Consider the following 18844-nt stretch of genomic DNA (forward strand, 5'->3'; position numbering starts at 1 on the left):
GGTCCACATGATACTCCGTGGACCTTAAGACCCCTCCAATGTGCACTCAGCCACACACAGCCTGCGGTCCACTTGCCCTTGTGGAGGGCTTCTCGTTAAGGTCTAAGTCATCATGGTCAATGCTGAAATTCCAATTCCAAGACCGCTGCTAGAAATAAAGTTTGGTGACTTGGAAGGTTCAAGATGGAAAGTTCAAGGCTAGCCTTGACAACTTAGTGAGACCCTGCGTCAAGATAAAAAAGAAAGAAAGAAAGAAAAGGGACTAGGGGTGTACCTGCATGGAAGCGGTTCCCCAGTTCTGCCAAAAAAAAAAAAAAAAAAAAAGGAAGAGATAAAATGTTTAGCTTTATCTGCTCTCAGTAATCACCAACCCTTGAAGTCAGGAGTGACCCCACGAGAACAGTCCATGTAAGGCAAATGTCCCTCTTGCTCTGTGACCTAGGCTGCCCTTATCATTTGCTCTCCTGAAGACAAGAGCAGCCATAGCAGTGAACCTCTTGTGTCATCAGATGTGTGCAACTACTTCTGTAAGCCATGTCCTCCATCCTCAATGGCTTCATGAACTCTCCTGGGTTTAGGGACACTTACACACATGGCAGCCAAGCCCCGAGTTAAATGCCCTGCCCCAGTTCCACCTCCCAGGGGTCCAGGAGAGGTTATGGGACTCGGGGGCTCACAGTGTTTACACACTGTGTTATATTTTATCCCAAACCTGCTTCCTTATACGCACTTCCCTTTTTTGCGGTGGTTCTGAGTCATAAATAAATAAATACATAAATACTTTTTTCCCATTCATCCTCAGGAAATTGATTGGGGATCTAAAGAACTACAAGTTGCATGTGCCGAGCTGGCTCTGCTGTGATTGCAGGTGCCTGTCCAGGTTTGGCATGGACTTTCGAAGTGAAATAGCCTAAAAGTACCAACCATTGACAGGAGAATCTGTGAGCTCCACTGGTAAAAGTAAATTGGTAGCTCTTCTTGTTTTCATTTTTTTTGGAATTCATTATCAAAACTTAGTTCAGGTCCATTTCCTACCAGCCCCAGATCACTTGGACTTAGTCCACATATGTTATTGAGGAATTCTTAAAAAGAAGCCCAGGCTTGGGGGCTATGGGACTGAGATAGGCAGGAGAGAGTCCAGCCATTGGGTGTAGCTCACACTGATGGACATGGTGAGGTGGGCCAGGTCAATAGCACATGGGACTAATGTGACAGCAAAGGATCGAGCCGTCCCAGAGGGGCCTCCGTAGGCCTCTAGGCAAGCCCTGTGTCCACAGGAATGAGGGCAAGCTCGGGCTCCCTTGAAAGTTCAGAACTTTCGTTATTTCACTGAGGATGACTTTCTGTTTAGAAGAATCTTTCAAAGCAACCTTAGTATTTTTGGCCTCTGATATCAGCTAGAGTTCTGAAAGCCTGTTTTACACAGTGAACTGATTTTAGGGTTAGTTTTATTTTTGGAGACTAAGGTGGGGTGAGGGTCGGAAAGCACAGATCACAGAGTTGCAGCCCATTGTTTGGGACACTTGTTCTACCATTGACCAGGTCCTTTCTAGTGGGCAAAATGCAGAGGTGGAACTCTTATGTCCCTTCACAGCAAGTGTCACCTACCATTAGAAGATGAAAAAGAGTCAAAGTAAATATCCCTTTTCTTCCGTTCAAAGTCTCTCTTTTTTCTTTTTCTGCCTGAAGCACTTCTTCTGGGCCTATCCATTTTCCCTCCATAGTCTCTTGTACCAAAGCTGCCAGTGTCACACCTGTAAGTCAATTATGGAGGGAAAAAGACACAAAGCCATTACAAGGAAGCAAAAGGAATAAAGGGCTCGGCAAAACCGAAGCACACAGACACACAGCTCTGCCACAGAGCAAGGACAGAAATAATTTCTATTTGAAAAGGTAAAGATTAGAGTTTGGAGGAAGTGAAGATGTGGGAATTTTTCACGTAAGGAATGTTGGAAGTGGTTTATTGTCCATATATGAATGCATTTTAGGTATGCTCTTTCAAGGGTGGGAAATAATAGGAAAGACATCAGTGGTGTTTATCCTGTGCCAAATGCCGCCCTTCATGTTCTGAGATAAGGTAACTGACTGGTCAGGAAGGCGGGAGATGCATGGTTGAGCAGGCGTCCAGTTCATTCAACAGGTTTCTCATTTCCACTGAACACAAAGCAAGGTAAAGGCAGGAGCAAAGGAACTCAGGAGTACTTTAGATGAACTGCCTCAGGGAGTGAAGATGAAGGAAGCAGATCTCATCAACACAGGACATCACATCAGACTCTCATTCAGCCTCCATTCTGCCCCTTGCTCCCCGCAGTCCCAGTCTGCTCTCAATGCAACAGCCAGAGAGCCCTTCCCAGGGCCGTGGATCATGGCTGCATTCTTCTGCTGGCCCTGCAGGGCCTTCCTGGCCCACCCAAGTCAACATGGCGCGAAGCTCTGGGATACCTGGGCTCCCCACCTCGGCTCTCACTCTCCCCCATGCTTGCCCTCCACCACGGCTCCCAGCTCTTCTCTGCGAGTCCTCAGGGCCTCTCCACTTCTCTTCCACCATCCGCAGATCCCCCTTTGACTCCCTTACCTCCTTCGGATCTTTGCTCAAGTCTCCTGCCCAGTGAGGCCTCCCTCGGCCATTGGCCCTGATGTCACAGCCCTCCCCAGCCAGCCTGTGTCTCCCCACAGCACCATCACCATCTGACATATTCTGCGTTTTGCGTATTTACCTGTCATCTTTCTTCTCCCTCTAAGATGCAAACCCCATGAGGTCAGGGGTTTGTGTGTCTCTCTTGCTCACTCTCCATATTCCAGAGCATAGAATGGTCCGGACACTAGTGAGTATTCAATGTGTATCTGCTAAGTCCGTGAGCGAGTGGATGATAGGACACCCGTTTATGGGGATTCCCAGACATTGACCAGAGGGAGTCATTGGTTCCGTTCTGCAGGACTGTGTCCTCCATTCTCCAGGAAGTGGTAGGAGCCAGTTTGTTTGTTTGTTTGTTTGTTTTTGGTGGTGGGAGGAGCCTTTGTGCTTAGGGATTGAGTGAGAAATTCTTCGTCCTGGGATTAATATTTTAAGTGTCTTTCTGAATGGGAGCCATCCAACAAACATGTCTCTAATTCTTGAGAGGGAGGGTCTTAACCCTGCCAGCTTTTGCTCTTCCTGCTAATGTAATAAATTTCTGTAAAGACCTGAAGAGGACAGGAGAGATGTCTAGCCTTGAACACATTCCGCGATTTCCTTTTCCTCGTGAATTTGATCTATTTGTTAAATCTCATCTATAAATCCAATGACACAACTGTGAGCCTGCAGGCTGGCTGGCGCAGACTGAAAGCACTGGCCGTTGGGGGACACCCTGGCAGTGCCTGGAGTCGAGACCAGTCCCCCGCAGATGTTGTTTAGGCCCAGAGATCTCTCCTGGGGAGAACGTGCAAGAAAGAGTAGTGTCAGCAAGGGGTAGGAGTGTGAGAAAAATCCAGAGAATTAACAGATTTCTCTCCCGTAGATTCTTCTAGATACATTTATCTGAAACTCAAAGCCCAAAAACTAAGGTTTTCTTTCAGGAAACCAAACCTCTCCTTGTCACCTGCTATTTGCTCAACCCAGTGAGATTTTTTTTTTTTTTAAGTCATCTTCATGGACATAATTTCACTATAGCACTTGACACACGGTTCCAGCCCCCACGCACCAGCTTTCTTGGACACTGATATGTCTCGCTGAGCAGAGATTTCTGGCCTGTGTGGCTTGATTCCACAATTACCATAATCTCCATTCTCCAGAGGCCTCGGCTGGTGAAGTGGATTAGTGCCCAAGCCTTTGGGGTCTCTGGAGAAGAGAGTTGAAATCCCGAGCTTAGGTCATAAGTAAAGATGAAGGGGGTTGGTCTACCGGCTTATCCCCTTTAGGGAACAGTGAAAGGCACAGCTAGTTATGATTATTAATCTTGTTCAGAAGAAACACAGCCAGAAATGTGGTGAGTTGATCCTCATCCAGAGGAACTGGCACAGCCCACGGGCTCCTGACTCTGAATTCACTCTGGGCCTTTTCAAACACAATGTGAATTTTTTCAAAAGAAATCACAGTGTGACAGTTTGTTCGCTGGCAGAGAAAAGCATGTTATTTTTGCAGAAGTGCCCATTTGGGCTCAAATAATTTAATGGAGATAAAGTAGTCTGTGATTATCAACACATTACGAAAAGAGAGACGGCTCAGTTCTCCTGCCTTCTCTCTTGACAGGTGTATTTCTACTGGATTTGCCGGGACGCCAGGGCATTTGAGTGGTTTGCTGATCTCTTACTCTCACTGGAAACACGGATGAGTGAGCAGGGGAAAGCTCACTTTCTGAGTTATCATATATTTCTTACTGGCTGGGATGAAAATCAGGTATCGATAAGACTTTGAGAATGAGCATCATTACCTGGCTTGCTTAATACAAAAGGCGCAGTTTCAGTAATGAGCTATATAGTTATCTGGCAGCATGAGAGAATTATCTTTATGTTCCTAAAAGGGAAAGGAGAGTAAAATAAAACCAGATTAAAAAGAACTATAAGCTGTAGCTATAAAAGGACCTATAGTTATCTTACTATGGAATAGAAAAGAAGATAAACAGGTTGGACAACAGAGGACAATCCAGATTGGAAATCCCAAAGAAGTTCACATTTGTCACTTTAAGAGTGACATCAAGCAAGTATTGATTAGTTATATCATCTGCTGAGTTCCTAATTGGTTTTAATTCTATTCTTTTAGCTGTTCAGAGTTAAACAGAAAAGATTCCCAGGTATTTAATTCAACCTTCTTCATTGAAAAGTATCTGAGCATCAAAAGAAAATAATAAGGGATACATGGTTTATCTGGAGATTTCTTTTCCTTAAGGTGTTCTTAGAAATTGTGGGTATGTGTGTCTATTTACCTGAGATTTGTTTAGGCAGATATTCTGCAATGCATGGTATTCATGAAATACTAAGACTGAGTTTACCAAAAATAATGTATACCCAAACATTGACCACAGTAATAGTTCAATATTAATAGCATTGAGTGATGACAATTACATATGAATCCAGTTCAAGTCCTCAAATATTAGAGTTAACAATGAAGTGATTACTAGGCTATAAAATGTGTTTTCTAATCAGCATCTCAGTTGCAAATATCATTGATGTTTACTTTCAAGGAAAGTGTGCCTGAGTCAATGAGGTTTGATTAATCACTAAATTCATAAATGAGAGTTCTGTGTGTGTCAGTACACACACACACACACACACACACACACACTTTAGAACATTGCTATCATTTGGCTTTGTCCTTCTGCAAATGAGTATGACTTTGCTTGGATTTCAGTAGCTTTATGAATTTTTATGGTCTTATTTACAGTCCTCCTTAAATATTTAATCCTCTGGGATAATTTGAAACGTAGGTTTCTTGGGAACTAGGATTAAAACACCTTAATGAATTATATAGTGTTAATTATGTTTTCCAAACAACCATTTTCCTTATTCAAGTGGGAGTTTTAACTGACGATCCATTTGGTGGTGTACCGAGATGGCTTCTGTCCTTTGCTTCCCAGCACTGTGCCTTTTCTTCCACTTCTAAAGAAAATTGATCCCAAGTGGCTGCGTAGGCATCCCCTGTCATTTGGGAGTTAGGAGACAGGGCTTCTCCCAGCTGAGACCTGAAGTCGATCTTGTGCCAGTGCAACCCTGCCACCTCCTCTCTCTGCCACATCCAAGAGTAGCGCATGGTGTATATTTTTTTCTAAATACGAGTAAATTAAAATAGATATTTTCTTAAATTTTCCCCATGACATGTTGGACATTTCTTGAGACTCCCAAGTTTCAGGCAAGAAATCACTAATCTCATCATTTAAGGAAAAAATAATTGGTGCATTCTGTCAGTAAATCAAGCATCAAGAGGCTGTTATAGAAATAGCCAATTGTTAAACTGAATTCAACAACCTCAAAGTGGCAAAATGACAAGAACAGAAGGGACAGATGGAAGAAGTATTATGAAGGGCAAATCAAAAGAGTTTGGAGATTAATTGAACATTGGGCTGAGAAATATGGAACAAATATAATTCCAAATGTTTGAACATCCGTGATTGGCGGCACCACAAAGATGAATGAGGAAGGCCTTCACGAAATAATGCCCAGACTTCTTAGCAAGTGGTTGAAGGCCTTTCCCAACCTGGCCCAGCTCTGCCCAAGCCCCATCCATTTCCTCTGGTGCCAGAGCTGCCAAACAAGTGCTTGCACATCCTGCCATTCTTGCTTCCATGTTTTTGGTTTTACTGGTTCCCCCCTCCCTCTAAGGTCACCCAGAACCCTCTGCCATTTTCCCCATCCTCTCTTTTCCTGGAATACAAATCCCAAACTCCTCTCCATTAGTAGTGTTGCCTAGAGTCAAACTTGCTTCATGGCAACTTCCTGTAGCCTACAGTTCTGAAATTTCAGTGTCTGCTGGCCTATTGGGCAACTTCCGCTACTCTCAGCAGCACCTGGCTGGTCCAGACCACTTTCTCCAACAAGGAAAAAGGCTGTGCAATGGGAACTTGGGGCATGAGTTGGCTGTTACCCAAACTTTGAGGATTAGGAAGAATCAGAAGGTGAGACCAAATCAAGCACCAAAGAATAGGACATATGAACTCAAAAGTTTGTGTTGGGTTTATGGGGTAGCACAGGTCACACAAACCCCAGGAGGAGAGAACAGGGAAGCTACCAGAATTCAGCAGGGGCTGAAACAGTGACAGCAACTTAAAACACTATGGCGATTTAAGGACAGGCCTCAATCTCTTATTCCCTGACCTACTTGATGCCTGAGTGGATTCATTTAATTTGAAGGCAGATGGTTGGGCACAGAGTTCTGACCACACTCCTGGTTGCTCTGGTCTCCATTCCTGTCCACCAGCCTCAACATCCTCCCAGAACTCAAAGCCTCTCAGTATATGATTGGCCTTCCATATTCATAGGTTCCACATCTGTAGGTTCAAATTTCAACTTACTAGGTATTATAAGTAATCTAGAGATGAGAATCTGCATAGGTTATATGCAAATACTGTGCCATTTTCTATAAAGGGCTTCAGCATCCTCAGACTTTGGTATCTGCAGGGAAGGGGCAGTCCTGGAACCAGTCCCCCATGGATTTCAAGGAATGACTGTACATCAAACTGTTGCAACCCAGTAGGCAGACCTGAGTGTAAGACCCAGCTTCTTCTTGGACATTTCATGGCACGTTAATCTGGCAATGCCCTTCTCAAATCCCCAGGATTTAATATTAAGCAAAAAGGGACAGCAGGTGGAGATTAATTTTTAAGAAGTCTGGCAGGAAAAAAAGGAAATCATTTAGTGTTGCTTTCCCTTAACCACATTCATTGTATTGTTCGTGTCCTTTTAAAGAAAAATATCATTTCTAGGCTGATATTACTGTATACCTACTATGTATTATTTCAGTAGGTCCAATGCAAAGACCCATAAAATAGGATACCTGCCCTAAAATGCAACATCAATGATATTTGCTAATAATGATAACCATTTCCAGTCCTCTAAATAAGACTTTTTATATTAAATCTACAAATGAGCAGAATGATTTCATCCTTTATTTATAGGAGGCTCCTACTTTTTTTCCCCCTAAATGTCATCTGACTACCACAATTTTTATTTTAGGCTATTCACATAGCTTTACATTGGGATGAGAACACCGACGTGATTACAGGCTTAAAGCAGAAAACCTTCTACGGGAGACCCAACTGGAACAACGAGTTCAAGCAGATAGCCTACAGCCACCCCAGGTGAGTGAGGCAAGCTCTCTTTCCTCTGCCTGCCAGGAGCCTCCCTAGAGAACGCAAGTTACTGCTGACTCGGGAAGCGAAGCTGAAGTCAGTGCTGCACATCTCATTTAGAGAACCACCAACTTCTGCTTAACTGGCTTACAGCCTCTGACAATTATTGATTATGTTGAAAATTTTCACACTTAACCTCAATTTAAAGATGATATTTCTTAAACAACATATGCCTTCAAGAAAACTTTGGTGAGCACAGTTATCTCTAATTACCCAACTGGAGAATTCACTTATGTCCAACTGTACAGTGTATCTAGCGTGTCTAGCAAAAGCAGAGGGAAAATGTAAGACCGAGCAGGCGGTTAAGGTAGTGGTTAAGGACCCAGAAGCTGGAGCCCAAGCACCGAGGTGTGGAGTCAATGAATGAACGCAAGGTGCCTCACATAGTGCTCCCGACATAGTGTGCTCCCTGAGCTTAGCTGCTACCATCAACATTACCATTGTCATTTCAAGGATTACTGCTGTTATTATCATTGTATAATACATTTTAATGTAGAGAAGAAAGAGCACTTGCTCTGGGGGCATGGACTGGGGTGAAACCTGTACTAATTCTAGAAGTTTCTAGCTATATGAACTTGGACAAGACAGCTCAGTTGAGGTTTTGTGCCCCACTGTAAAATACAGATTATAATATCTGTATTTTGTGTTTATATTTTGAAAATTATACAGTATGTTAAAGAGCTTAGCAAAGTATAAAACCGTAATGCAAACAGTGATCATTACTACTTCAAGACCCTGTCCGTGTTTTGCACCCTCATCATCCATTGCTCTTAAAGGTCAGCATAACCTGATGTTGTCTTTAGTGAAGAACATTTCCCCTATCTGCGGCAAAACCTGAAGGAAGTGAGGGAGTGTGCCACGTGGGCACCTGGGAACAAGCACAGCCCAAGGCCCTGAGGCAGGAGACATGATGTCCAGCATGATCTGGAAGGCCGATGACTGGGACAGAGGACATGAGAGGGAGAAAAGCAGGAGGTGGCATTTAGAAGAGGGGACAGTTGCGGGTCATCATAAGACTTTGGATTTTATTCACAAAGGGGAAGTCACTTAGAAATTTGATCCCCAGAGTGACAGGAGATAACTCTGGCTGCCTTAAGGAACAGCAGTGGAGAGGCAGACAGCAGGCAGTGGAGGTGGCCTGATGGGAGGTAAGGCATGGCAATGGAGGTGCTGAGAGGCCCGTGCATTCTGGGCAAGTTAGGAAGGTGGAGCTGACATGATTTGCTGAAGGGTTGGATGTGAGGCATGACCCGACCAGGATGAAGTCCCCATTTCTACAGTGTGACTCCAAGAACTCTGCTTGGCAGGCCTAGGCTTTCAGGAGTTTTGTCTTTGATACATTCAGCTTAAGATGCCTGCTAAACAACCAGACATCAAGTAGGCAGTGAATATGCATCAAATTTCAGGGAAGAAGCTCAGTTGGAGGCCATGACATTGGATGAAATGGTCAATGGAGAAGATAGTGATCGACAAGGGGTTCAAAAACCACAATATTTGGAGGGTAGAGGAAAGTATTCTGCTGTGCAACTCCCAAAGTTTAATACGTATCACTTCTACCTGCCCTGTGAATCATGCCAGTTAGGTCTTCCATACCCTGACCTTCTGTCCACTTTATCAGTATTGAAGTAAATTAAGGTCTCCTAGGGTGCACATCTCTATCGCCTATGGCTTCTCCATGCACTTTCTTTGCATCTCTGCTCTTTGGTCTTCCTTCATAGGAGTTATGCTTTATTAAGCTTTTTATGGTCCCTGAGTATTTTTTCTGCTCCACAGAATTTTTTTTTGGTGAGTACTATTCATTTTTTGGTCAGTGCAGCTCCCTACATTTTTTTGCTTATAATCTGTTTATACCAGAGCTATGCCATTTTATTCCATATTAGTTGTCACTGCATGGGGAGACTTCTTTGGATCACTATTGAAAGAGCTTTGGTGAGGAGAAGCATGGAAGTAGTCAGCATGGAAGAACTCCAGTGTTCGTAGGCATTCAATTCCAGGACCCTCCTTCTGTGTGAAGTCACTCTGCCTTCAGCCGCCGCAGGCTCTGTGAGACCCCTGCCAACTCTCCCTGAGCCCTGTGTCCCGGGCAGCCTGCCCGAGAAACCCTGCACCCAAGACTAGAGTGCTCAGGGAGGAGGCTCCTGAGCACACAGCCCTGGGAAAAAACAGGCTGAAGGGGTGTTTGTGGAAATTTCCTCCTGACCTTGAGTCATCTGAGAGCAAAGAATTTCCAACAGGAAAGTTAAAAACAAAAACAAACTAACAAAAAAACTTATCTTTTAGCTTCAAGGTTGGGGGTGGTGATGGACCAGCTGCACAATTGCAGAGTCTCGCTTTGCCCCAGTGGCTCAACCTCAGATGCCCTGGAAGAGCTGCCAACCTATGGCAAGTGGCCTTGGAGGCTCTTCCCAGTCGCCACATCCAGGAGTCCACTTGTTCCTCTTTGCCTCTAGCCTTGGCCTGGACTGGAGGGCCACCTTCTCCCCAGCAGGCTCCTTCCAGCCCATCCTAGCTTCTGGAGCCTCTGAATCCAGTTCCTCCGGCTCCTTACTCAACACCTGGCCCTGGATCCTGGACCCCGTCTCTTTGATCCCTGAGAGTCACCACCCCTCACCTTACCCCCATTCAGTTCTTGTCCAATGCAGAGACAGGATAATTTCACCTAGTTTCCTTAAAATACTTAGAGGTAGAAATTAACAGGTTCAAAGCTGATATGTGACTACTAGGGTTTGGGGTCTTGGGGCATTTTGGGGGGATTTTTGTTCCTACTTTACCTTTGGGGAAAGTTTATTTTTGACCAATGTTTTGCATTCAGTTTTCCATTGTCCCAGGAGGAATTCTCCCATTTTGCAGGCATCAAGCAGGGATCAGTATATCTTTTAAGCTCTTACAGAGAGTCCGGCTCTTTATGAGGATCATCCCTTATTGACATCTCACATCACATTTGTTTATTTCTGTTACACATGAAGTCTGCGGCCCAGTGGGGAAGGCTTTTCAAACCAAACCATTTCATTATCTCTCTTCCCTCAGAAAGTGTGAGCCAGAAACACGGTGTGTCAGGAGACGGAGGGTAAGACTGGGTTTGCACAGACTCTGCCCAGAAAATTATGCTCTGCAGTGCTGAGAAGTGAGCCTGTCCAATTTCTGCAGGGAGTGAGCAACAGAAAACAGTTTTAAGCTGGGAAAACGGTGTGGTTGTCACTTTCCCCGCTGCCCTTGTCAGGAACATGTTCGTTCCTTTCTAGAAGCCGGAACCGAAATGCAGAAATGGACTTGATGTCCACAGCATTTTTCGGCACAGCAGCTTTGCAAACTCGCTCCCCGACGGTGACTTCATGTCTTCCAGGGTAGAAGAGGTTCCTATTGGTTTTTGCATGTCACCAAATCAAGCCTCTACAGCATACTTCCTAGCCTAAATTTTTAAAAATATCATATTCGGAATAACCTGAGACTCTAGAACACTGCAATTTGTTATATAGCTTCAAGCCTCAATATGACAAATATTAGACTCATGCCGGCAAAGTTGGTTGCTACCTTGTCCCTGGAATGCCAGGTCCCTCGGAGAGGCAAGTCATCAGCAAGGAAGCTTTACACCGCCCTTCTAGAAGATGTTTAAAATGACCTCCTTGCAATAATTTTTGTTTTCTGCTGTGTAAAAGGAGATTTATGCTTAATGAAGCTTTTAATGAAGAAATCTCGGAAAGAGAATGCCAATAAAATCTAATTTTTAAACAAGAAAATCTAATATTGAAAAGTATTTCAATATCCTGGCCTTTGTCCAGATAGAAATGAAACACACAATCCAATTACTGTTCTGCACAAAGGACAAAGTCACATTAATTTTCCTCAGGATGCTTATTAAAGAGATAAACAGTATGTTTTTCCCTTATTATGTCAAGGATATGTTTGTTCCTAAGCCCACTTGGCCACTCCTGCAGACAGGCTTGTCCTGTGTTAGCTCGTATCTTTTGGCAAAGACAGGTCAGAAGAAATTGGTAGATTTGCTAGTGGCCTCAGAAAGGTTCTTTGTTCTCGAGGGCCTTTGAAGTAGGCTCTCCACCATGTCTATTCATCAGCGCAAAGCCGAGGATTCTTAGGACTTACTCTTGAAAAAACATTTACCTGTTCACTCAAAGCTGGAGTTGGTTCTTGTTCTGAGAAGGAGTTAAATCAAAAGAATAAAAGGAAGAGGGGCAAAAGTATTTTTTATAGAACATGAAAAACAGCACCAAAAATAAAGCTTGAAGGGAAGCAGATCAAAGAGAGTTGGGCAAGCTCTAAAGGAACCAGAAAATTGCAAAAATAACAGTAATAGAGAAACAAATTGATGGCATCAAAACGAATACAAATAAGGAAGAGAAATTAAAAATAGATCAAAGGCTGGAAATAGAAAAGAGGAGAGTGTGTCTATTGTTTTTATTTGTCATTAATATTGGTAATCATATCGACTGAATTTATAAAAACAAAAATATAGCTTTAAAAGTCAATCAGCAAAGAGAATTGTATAAAATATAAGTCTTTTATCGCTATGCCCAAACTCACATGCCTGTGATAATTGTTGTTTATTGCTTCAATTAGACAAACACAGAAATGCACTCTAAACAAAAACAATGAAAATCATTCTCCTAATTAAAATATAGTAGACTAATTAAATAATGCATTGACATCTACATCTTATTAATCTATAGAAACATGTCTTTTATCAAGGGGAAACTAAATTTCATTTTTTTTTTTTTTTTGGTCAACACCCTCAGTGTGTTCCCAAACTATAGACAAGTGTTCAGAAATCAGCAGATCATTGCCGAGAAGGTAGAAGGAATGAAAATAAATAGAGCTTTGTCATATCAAGCTACTCTTTTGTCAAACACACATTGTGTATGTGCTCAACCGTCTAAATTTGTGGATCAGCTGTTTTTAATTAATTGAATATGAGGTTTTTCCATAGGGCTTCCACGTTTGATCTTACGCTTCAGATAATATTTATAGTTTGCCGCATTTGACTTATCTGCTAATAACTTGGCCGTGCCTCCTAGGGGTAAACTTTATGTAATTAATTACCATAACAACTTTAAAGCTCTGGCCACTTTTTGAAACTTCAGTAGAAGTGTTTCTTTTACCTTGAAGGAAAAAATAAGGCGTCAAAGAATACTACACCAGTTTTTGAAGCAGTTCCACCCAACCCAACAATGAAGAGAGGTATCAGCTCGCCATATGATTAGGAGCTTCTAATCCATATTGCATGAATGTATTTTAGACCACCCATTGTTTTCAGAAATGTAAAAATACCTTTATACTAAATGGAGTAAATGTGTCCATCTGGAACCACATTTGCCTGTGTGCACACCCTTCAATTCTCATTTGTACGTGCATATGTGCAAAATGTTTTTCAATGATATTTTTAAGAAATTAGCATTCAGAGGATAGCACACAAGGTCCTCTATCTAACAGGATATCTTAAACATTCATTTTATGACTAAAATATTCAGAACTCTCAAAGAAATAGACTTACATGGAAATCTAACACATGATAAATTATAGCTTTGTGAGAAAAATAAAGCCACTATAAACTGAGGATGCGGATATTGTTGGCATATTTAAATAGTAACTTCCCACCAGAGGGCTTCTGCCTCTCTGGTTATAACCAAGTGAAAATACAACAAAAATTACTGGAATTATTTCATGTGTGGTTGGGGGGGTTAGGGAGGAGAGTAAGAGAGTAGTAGGTGGATTCGTCATTGCTCTGCAAAGCTGCTTTGATGATGTTATCTATCAAATGATTAGCTGCGGCAGCACGTTATTTATGCATGAAGTGTATATATTTTAGTGCTTTGTTGGAGTAGAGGAGGGGGACAGGATTGGGAAAAAAAGGTTCTCCCAGTTTCAGAAATCCAAAGCTTCCAAGTTAGCTGCTTTTATTTTTCTCCCTTGTGGGACCATAAGGCCCTCAAGGGTGACAGGTTTATCCACCCACCCACCTCAGAGTCCAGAAGTGGCCAGCATGGGTAAGAGGAAGGATGGGGAGACGGAGGAGGAAGCTAAGACCAGAGTCCTAACCAAGCAGCTCCACTTGCCAAAGAAGATGGAGCTGGCGAGCAGTGGGCAGAAGAGTCACACCATGCCCACTGCTAGGTGTTGTGCAGCAAGTAAGGAACAGCCCATAATTAACACACAGAGGAAGTAACACAGCCAACAGTTCCAAACGCACTGGAAGATAGGTTTAAAAAAAAAAAAAAAAAAAAGCTGGCCAGCACAATTATCATCTGTGCTTATGAAAAAGAAGGTGTTGTATAAACTATAATTATGTGATAAATCATTTGGAGGGTTTTCTAATGAAAAACACTCACTAGGAAAGATTAACCAGAAGTTGTGTCCATTGTGTGAAACAGGGTCTATAGCTCTGGGTGCCTTCTTTCTAAGCCTCCATAAATCCACGGGAACCTTCTGTTTATCGATTTTATTTGCAGAATGCACTCAGGGTATAAAGTAATTTGATTTTTTTTAAAATGGGGTTTAGGGTCTGCCCCTACAGGGTTATAACTTACCAAGCATAAAAGCCAACACATAAAAACAAACACACAATTTAAAGAGAGAAGAGCTCACGGCAGCAGAACCTGGGAATCCAGCGAGGTGGTGGGATTACTCCTGGGCGCACCCACACTCCCATATATCTGCTGGCTGAAATCTCCTGGCGGGTGATATTTTGGATGCCTTTCATGCATGGCATCGCTGCACTGTTTTGAAAAATGCACCAAGCCCTCAGAGAAGAGCACAGTAGTTATTTAGCAAATATAGAAGGGGAGAGGAGGATTTTCCTTACTGTTTATCAGAGCTAAAAATAATGCTGTGAATGTTAACCGTCTTTGCAGCCCATGTGAAATGTGTCCTTTTCTCATCAAAGTCAGCAGCCCAGACTGATCAATGCCATTAACGCTGTCCCCGATCCAGCTCCTCTCGCCTGTGCAAACTCCACGTCTTGCAGCTGTAAACCTAAGAATAAATAGTGCCTCGTGGTTTTATACTTCTTTTGCAGAGAATCTTTTTTTTTTCAATTCTAAGCAATTGTGGGTAATTAAATTTTATAGAAGAATTTTTTTCTTCGCCAACCCCATTAGGGTTCAGTCGCAATTGTCCATTGCCTCATAAAAGAAAAAAATAAAAACTGCCGCATCTGCGCCTTAACCACTTCTTGTGGATTCTCGGTCCTGTGGTTCTCGGTACGCATTCATGACAAGAAATCTCCATACTTGGAACTGCAAATGCCAAGGGGGCAACAGCAGGCAGGCAACAGAATGCCTTGCTTGGGGACAGGGATGCTCAGCCAGCTGGTGAAGGGCTGACCTTTTGGTCACAGCTAAGATAGGTAATGAATGGCCTTTGTAAGACTTTTTGGCAATTGCATAACCATGACGGTTATGGGCCCTGAGTACAGAAAAGTATGCACTTAGCTGTGCAGTGTAATTGCCACAGCTTCAAAGGGGCAGGGGAGCTGTGAACCGCTGGGGACACCAGTGGTACACCTGGCAGCCAGCAATCAGAAGCCTTTGAAATGGAGTTTTAAAGGCGAAGCATCAAAGAGCACCATTGGCTTCTGCAAACAGTGACTGTGGCTGCAAACGAAAGGGCATCTTAGCCTGTTGGGAGTCGGCCAGTGGGCAATCTCTTTGGTGACATCTACACTAATGGAAAAATATCACCACCCATAACAGCATCTTTGAAAAATAGATGCAAGGCTACCTCTGGGCGTCAGACACAAAGCAAAGCTGCGACTTCTCATTGGAAAGGTTTTTACCTGACCCACGCATCACTCAAAATGTTTCATTCCAGAGCTCAAAAGACATAGTGCTGATTCAAGTAAGTCTATCATCGCCTCTGGGTTAATACCTACATCCCTTCTCCTGTTCAGCTACGTGCAGCAGGCAGAGTCCTGCAGACGTCGTGTGTCATAATGACGGAGAGAAGCTAACAGTTTCTGAGAAATCACCATGTGCCACATATCAGCCAAAAGCTGGGCCTGCAATGGCCTGCCTTATCTTCACAGCGATTCTATGAGAGCAGAAGAGATTTAGGAGCTAGAAACGATATTCATACTCTTCATTTTATAGATGAGACGATGGGAGCTTTGAGAAGACTGTTAATGTGCCCAAAGTCACCCAGCAGCCAACTGGCAGAACCAACAGCACCCCAAACTATTGCTCTTTCTTTCTGCAACCCCCTTTAAATTGTTTCATTAAGTCATATTTTTCAGACTAGGAAATATTGTCCCAGAAATTATTTTGTCAAAATTAGCCATGGGAATGATATCTTTGGAAGTAGTACTTACACATTTTAAACTTGTTGTCATTTACAATGAAGCCATTTGATAAGTTCTTTTGAAGCTAGTTTGAAATGTGATTAAACCATCAACTTCTACCGTGGTTATCACAGTCCTAGAACACATAATTAAAATGTGGCTCTGATACGGCTGAGAACCCTGCTACTATATAAACTAAGATGAACTAGGCTACGTAGGCGCTCCCCAACAAAAGCCAGAGCTAAAGGAATAAGACAGGAGAGTAGACTGGTCCTGGGTCTGAAGAATGTTCCTAAGGCAGTAGGTTCCCAGGACCATGTGTGTCAGTATCACCTGGGCTCCATATTAAAAATGTATTCCTTGGAGCCAAGGAGTCTTCATTTTAACCATCTTCCCAGATGACTTGAAGCATGGTGAAGTTGGAGAACTTTTGATCTGGACTAGAATAACTAATTTGGCTCATGCCAGAGACTGGAAAAGTGCTACAGGGAATAGCAATGTTCAAAACAAGGGAAAAAAGACATCATCTCTATACCTCCCAATAGGCCCATACACAACACAACTTCAAGAGCAAGTTGAAGCCTTGTACCACTGTGGTGTCACAGGGGATCTGGGCAGCCCTGGGATAGTCACTATTCGTAAAAATATCTCCTCAGCAATGTTCTCTGAGATGTCGTAATTGTAGAGGACAGTGTTTGCTGACCACATTTTCAGCAATGTCTTTTCCTTTCCATCTCTTCCTTTGGAACTTCTTTGAAAATTAAAGTAATTCCAACAGAAGAAATAGATCAAGTTGCTATTACTTTAGAATAAATTTTATTATCTATACAAAGGCAGGGCTGAGCAGAATATTAGTAATAACTCACCCTTTTAAAACCATTTTGAATGCATAATCTCATTTTGCTTTCAATAAAACATACAATGTCATTGTTGTCTTCATTTTATTTCTATGGAAACTAAGATCTTGGGCCTTGCCCAAGACTATGCAGATCATAATCAGCACAACCTTTTCCTTCAACAAAGATGTGTTGACTGTCTGCTATCTGCTGGGCACCTTCCTGGGGCCTGGGATTACAAAGGTGAGTACCCCAGATTGAGCCTCTGCTCTTGGGAAGCTTATGTTCTAAGCCAAGGATCTGAGACGATGCTAGCCAAGGTCACCTGATCAAAAATCCAGGTGACACTACCTCTCTCTCAAAACCTTCTGCACAGCCATCTGGAAGTCCTATTGAACCTGGGAGGGAGCAAGGTGCTGAAAGTAGCAAGAGCGAATCTGAGGGAAGGGAAATGGATGCAGATCAGTAAATGAATACCCAGCCCACACCCACAACCACTTCTGGAGTTTTCTCTCTTGGCTTCCGGCTGGCCTCGCCCTGGTAACACCGCTTCCTTTTCTCATCCCTCCAGCAGCAGCATTGGTGTGTTCTTCTGTGGACCCAAATCCCTGTCAAAGACCCTTCAAAGGATGTGCCGCTTATATTCATCGGCAGACCCCAGGGGTGTTCATTTTTACTACAACAAGGAAAGCTTCTAGATGTTGGAGGTAAAATCTACCCGTTGCTCAAGTGCTGTGATCATATAGGTCAGGGTCCAGTTAGTCATCACTTGGTGGACCTACGGTCTCAATCTCATCTCCTCAGCTTTGCCATTGTTAGGGCCCAAGGAGCCACAAACAAGAACACCAAGGAATGGGTGTGGTTGTGTTCCAGTACTACTTTATTTACGGATGCTGAAGGTGAATTTTATATAATTTTCTTTTGTCATGAAATTTTTATTTTCAACCACTTCCAAATGTAAAAGTCCTAGTTAGCTCATGGACCATCCAGAATCAAGTGATGGCTCCTAATTGGCCTGCAGGACATAGCTTACCCCCTGACACAGGTCATCTTTCCCATCTTGAGTTCATACTTAACATTACATCCAGCCTGGAGACTCATGTTGCTGCTTGGCCAGAATCTCCTTTAGAAATCATTTCAAAGTTACTTTACCTTGATGACTGGCATCTGCTTTATATCCAAACCTGCTCTTTCCAACTTTAAATTTAAGCTCCTTTGTGCTTTTTTTCATCCTGTACAGACCAGAGAAGTCACCCACGGGGGTTATCTTCTACAAAAACCCTTTACGCGGAAATGGTAACGAAGTCATTCCCTGGCTATCCCTTGTCTAATCCAAACAATTCTAAAGTCTTACCTTTCAGTCCAGGATATATATTCTAGCTCTTCAATTATTCTCATTGCTTTTCTTCAAAGTCACTTACATCCACTTTAAATGTGTTGACTAAAATGAGACATAATGTTCTAATAGCCATGTGACGAGTACCAGGCAGAAAGGTGACTTTCTTGGATTTGGAAGGCCACATACAGAACATTAGATTCTGTGTTTGCTTCCTCCCTCCTCCCTTATTTCTTTCTTGTTCTCTTTTAACAAATACTTTTTATTACTAACATTTTGGTCTATGGTGATCCTGACCCTTATACCCTGACTCAACTTCTGCCTCACGAGATGACTGGGATCTTTGTTTTAATTTTAAATTCCATCTACCAAGTGTTTTCATTCTTTGTGGTTATTTCACCCCAATGGGTTCCAAGACTTTCCTTACATCTTAGTTTTCCCTACTGGTGTTGATTAATGTTTTCAAAGTTTTCCTTCTAATATTTCAAGATTGTTTTGAAGTTTAGACCCAGATAACAAGACTAGTATGCAGCTTAGTAGTATCTACAGTTTTAATTAGTAGTAC

General features: G+C 42.7%; 1 protein-coding gene across 1 annotated transcript in view; it reads left to right on the forward strand.

The window, feature by feature from the left end:
* The window catches only part of Nox3 (NADPH oxidase 3), a 52776-nt gene extending 35135 nt beyond the window's left edge, over window positions 1-17641 (forward strand). Inside the window, exons 11-13 of the mRNA XM_047558913.1 lie at window positions 4229-4375; window positions 7645-7769; window positions 17515-17641. Coding sequence (XP_047414869.1) covers window positions 4229-4375; window positions 7645-7769; window positions 17515-17641 — 399 coding nt within the window. The remainder of the gene's footprint in view (window positions 1-4228; window positions 4376-7644; window positions 7770-17514) is intronic.
* Window positions 17642-18844: the final 1203 nt, after the last annotated feature.

Source organism: Sciurus carolinensis, chromosome 7 (genome assembly GCF_902686445.1).
Source record: "Sciurus carolinensis chromosome 7, mSciCar1.2, whole genome shotgun sequence".
Taxonomy (NCBI): Eukaryota; Metazoa; Chordata; class Mammalia; order Rodentia; family Sciuridae; genus Sciurus; species Sciurus carolinensis.